The 1,994-nt window shown below is 43.8% G+C and overlaps 1 protein-coding gene across 1 annotated transcript; it reads right to left on the reverse strand.

Moving 5' to 3' along the window:
* Window positions 1-1,337: 1,337 nt before the first annotated feature.
* SARC_14959 (hypothetical protein) lies at window positions 1,338-1,785 on the reverse strand (the record flags this gene model as incomplete). The annotated part of the gene is made up of 1 exon (XM_014290910.1): window positions 1,338-1,785. A coding segment is annotated over one exon (448 nt), but the record flags the coding sequence as incomplete, so codon positions are not given.
* Window positions 1,786-1,994: the final 209 nt, after the last annotated feature.

The raw sequence follows: 1,994 nt of genomic DNA on the forward strand, positions 1-1,994 counted from the left end.
ATTCATATATATGTGTGTGTGTGTACAGCTTGTTTGACGAGAGCATAATTTGTCGTGCCAGAGTTTCTGGATGGCTCGACTTAATGTGGTGTTATCACATTCAGACCGTTCTAGTTGCAGATACAGTACTGGATAGTACTTCAAATCTTGCAGCCCAGAATGTACATATTGAATGACCCGGACCGTAGTCTACATTTGGCTGTGTGTGACAAAGAAGCATGGGTATACAACCTACAGTCAAGACACGCACAGTACACACACACCTAATGCGGTCACGATGATGGATCACGCATATCAAATACAAAATGAGCGCAAGCACTGTACATGTCTACTTGAAAAGGGGTACGCCAAAGGATCACGCACACATTGCTTACAATCAAGCCACACACATTTAACATATTCATAAAAAGGAAACGACGAAGTAGACAAAGAAGCACGCACATGTAGCCTACAATAAAGACACGCGCATACAACCTACACTATAAAAGGGTTTGACTAAGCATCAAACTAAGCATCAACCATATACAACTCACAACTAAGATAAGCACATATAACCTACACCCCAAAGCACACGAAAAAGTAGCACGAACATACAACCTACACTCAAGACACGCTCGGTACACCTACACTTTATAAGGGGGCGTCAACGGATCAAGCGAATATAATCCAAAACTAATATGAGCACCGTGCACATACACTTAAAAAAGAAATGGGCACAACAAAGGACCTCACACATAGAACCCACAATCAAGACACTCACAGTACACCACACTTAGGAGAGTACTCTAAAGCATCACGCACATATAAACCAAAGCCAAGGTATACACAGCACACCTACACACCGCTATGAATACATCCCGCACGAGAGGCGAAGAGATGCTGAGCATCCGCATTTGGAGAAGCAGCAGTGCTTCGAACAGCCTGTTGAACACATCTACAAGCAGTGGAGCGCATACAGCTGGCTTGCACAAACGAAAGAGCGCCGAGAAGTAGAAACGGGCCACCTGAGGGAAACGAAATGAAGGGAGAAGGTGCGTGGGATCGAGAGGATATATTAACAAAAAAAAAGAGACTCGATTGTTGGAGATCAGCCATAAACATCGTACTTTTCTCTGGATTGAAAACAAAAGCTGCAGTAAAGTCTCGAGTTGGATGAGAATGAGAACAATGAAGGGGAGTAAGAGAACAGTCAGAGTGCTTCATTCGATGTACAACTAACATACAAACATACCGTATATGCGCACAAGGTCACCACACACGTATCGTTATCGCCCCCCTATGAACTCAAATGTCTTATCTGCGAGCTTACAAACATAAAAACATAATGTATGGAACAGCTGCAACTCTCTTGGGCTTGTACTCCGAAGCGCACGCTAACCTTTAATCGATTCTCCAACAGCGCTATGTACTCGGGCGATTCCGCCATAGAGACCTCACTCGGCACTTCACAGTATTTCGCACTCTCTGTGAGCTTTCCAGCTTGCTCAGCGCTACTGCGCCTGCTATCGGCTTTGTCTCTACTGTCTTCGTTCGTCTCTGGCGGTGTATTCTCCTTCACATTGTCGGAAACGCGGGAAAGCGCAGGCGCTTGCAGGGTACAAGCAGCAAGCATGGCATCCATGGCAATACCAGACAGCTCGCCGAACAGCGCTGGAGAACGTACCCAACTATCAAGTAGAGGATCAGCGTGCTTGGAAAGAATCAGACTCAGACTCTTCCAGGCCAGGGCCGTAGTGGTATTGTCGAAGAAACATAACTGTATGGTGTCGTACAGGCAGTCCAGGACTAGGCACGGGGTTGGGGAAAAAGAGAAAAGGGCAGAGAACTTGTAAGCAGATGCACTATAAATCATGATATATATATATATATATATATATATATATATACGTACGTACATACGTACTATTCGTACATACATACATACATACATACATACATACATACATATATATGTATGTATGTATATATGTATACATATACATACATACATAAAT

Source organism: Sphaeroforma arctica (genome assembly GCF_001186125.1).
Source record: "Sphaeroforma arctica JP610 unplaced genomic scaffold supercont1.5374, whole genome shotgun sequence".
Taxonomy (NCBI): Eukaryota; class Ichthyosporea; order Ichthyophonida; genus Sphaeroforma; species Sphaeroforma arctica.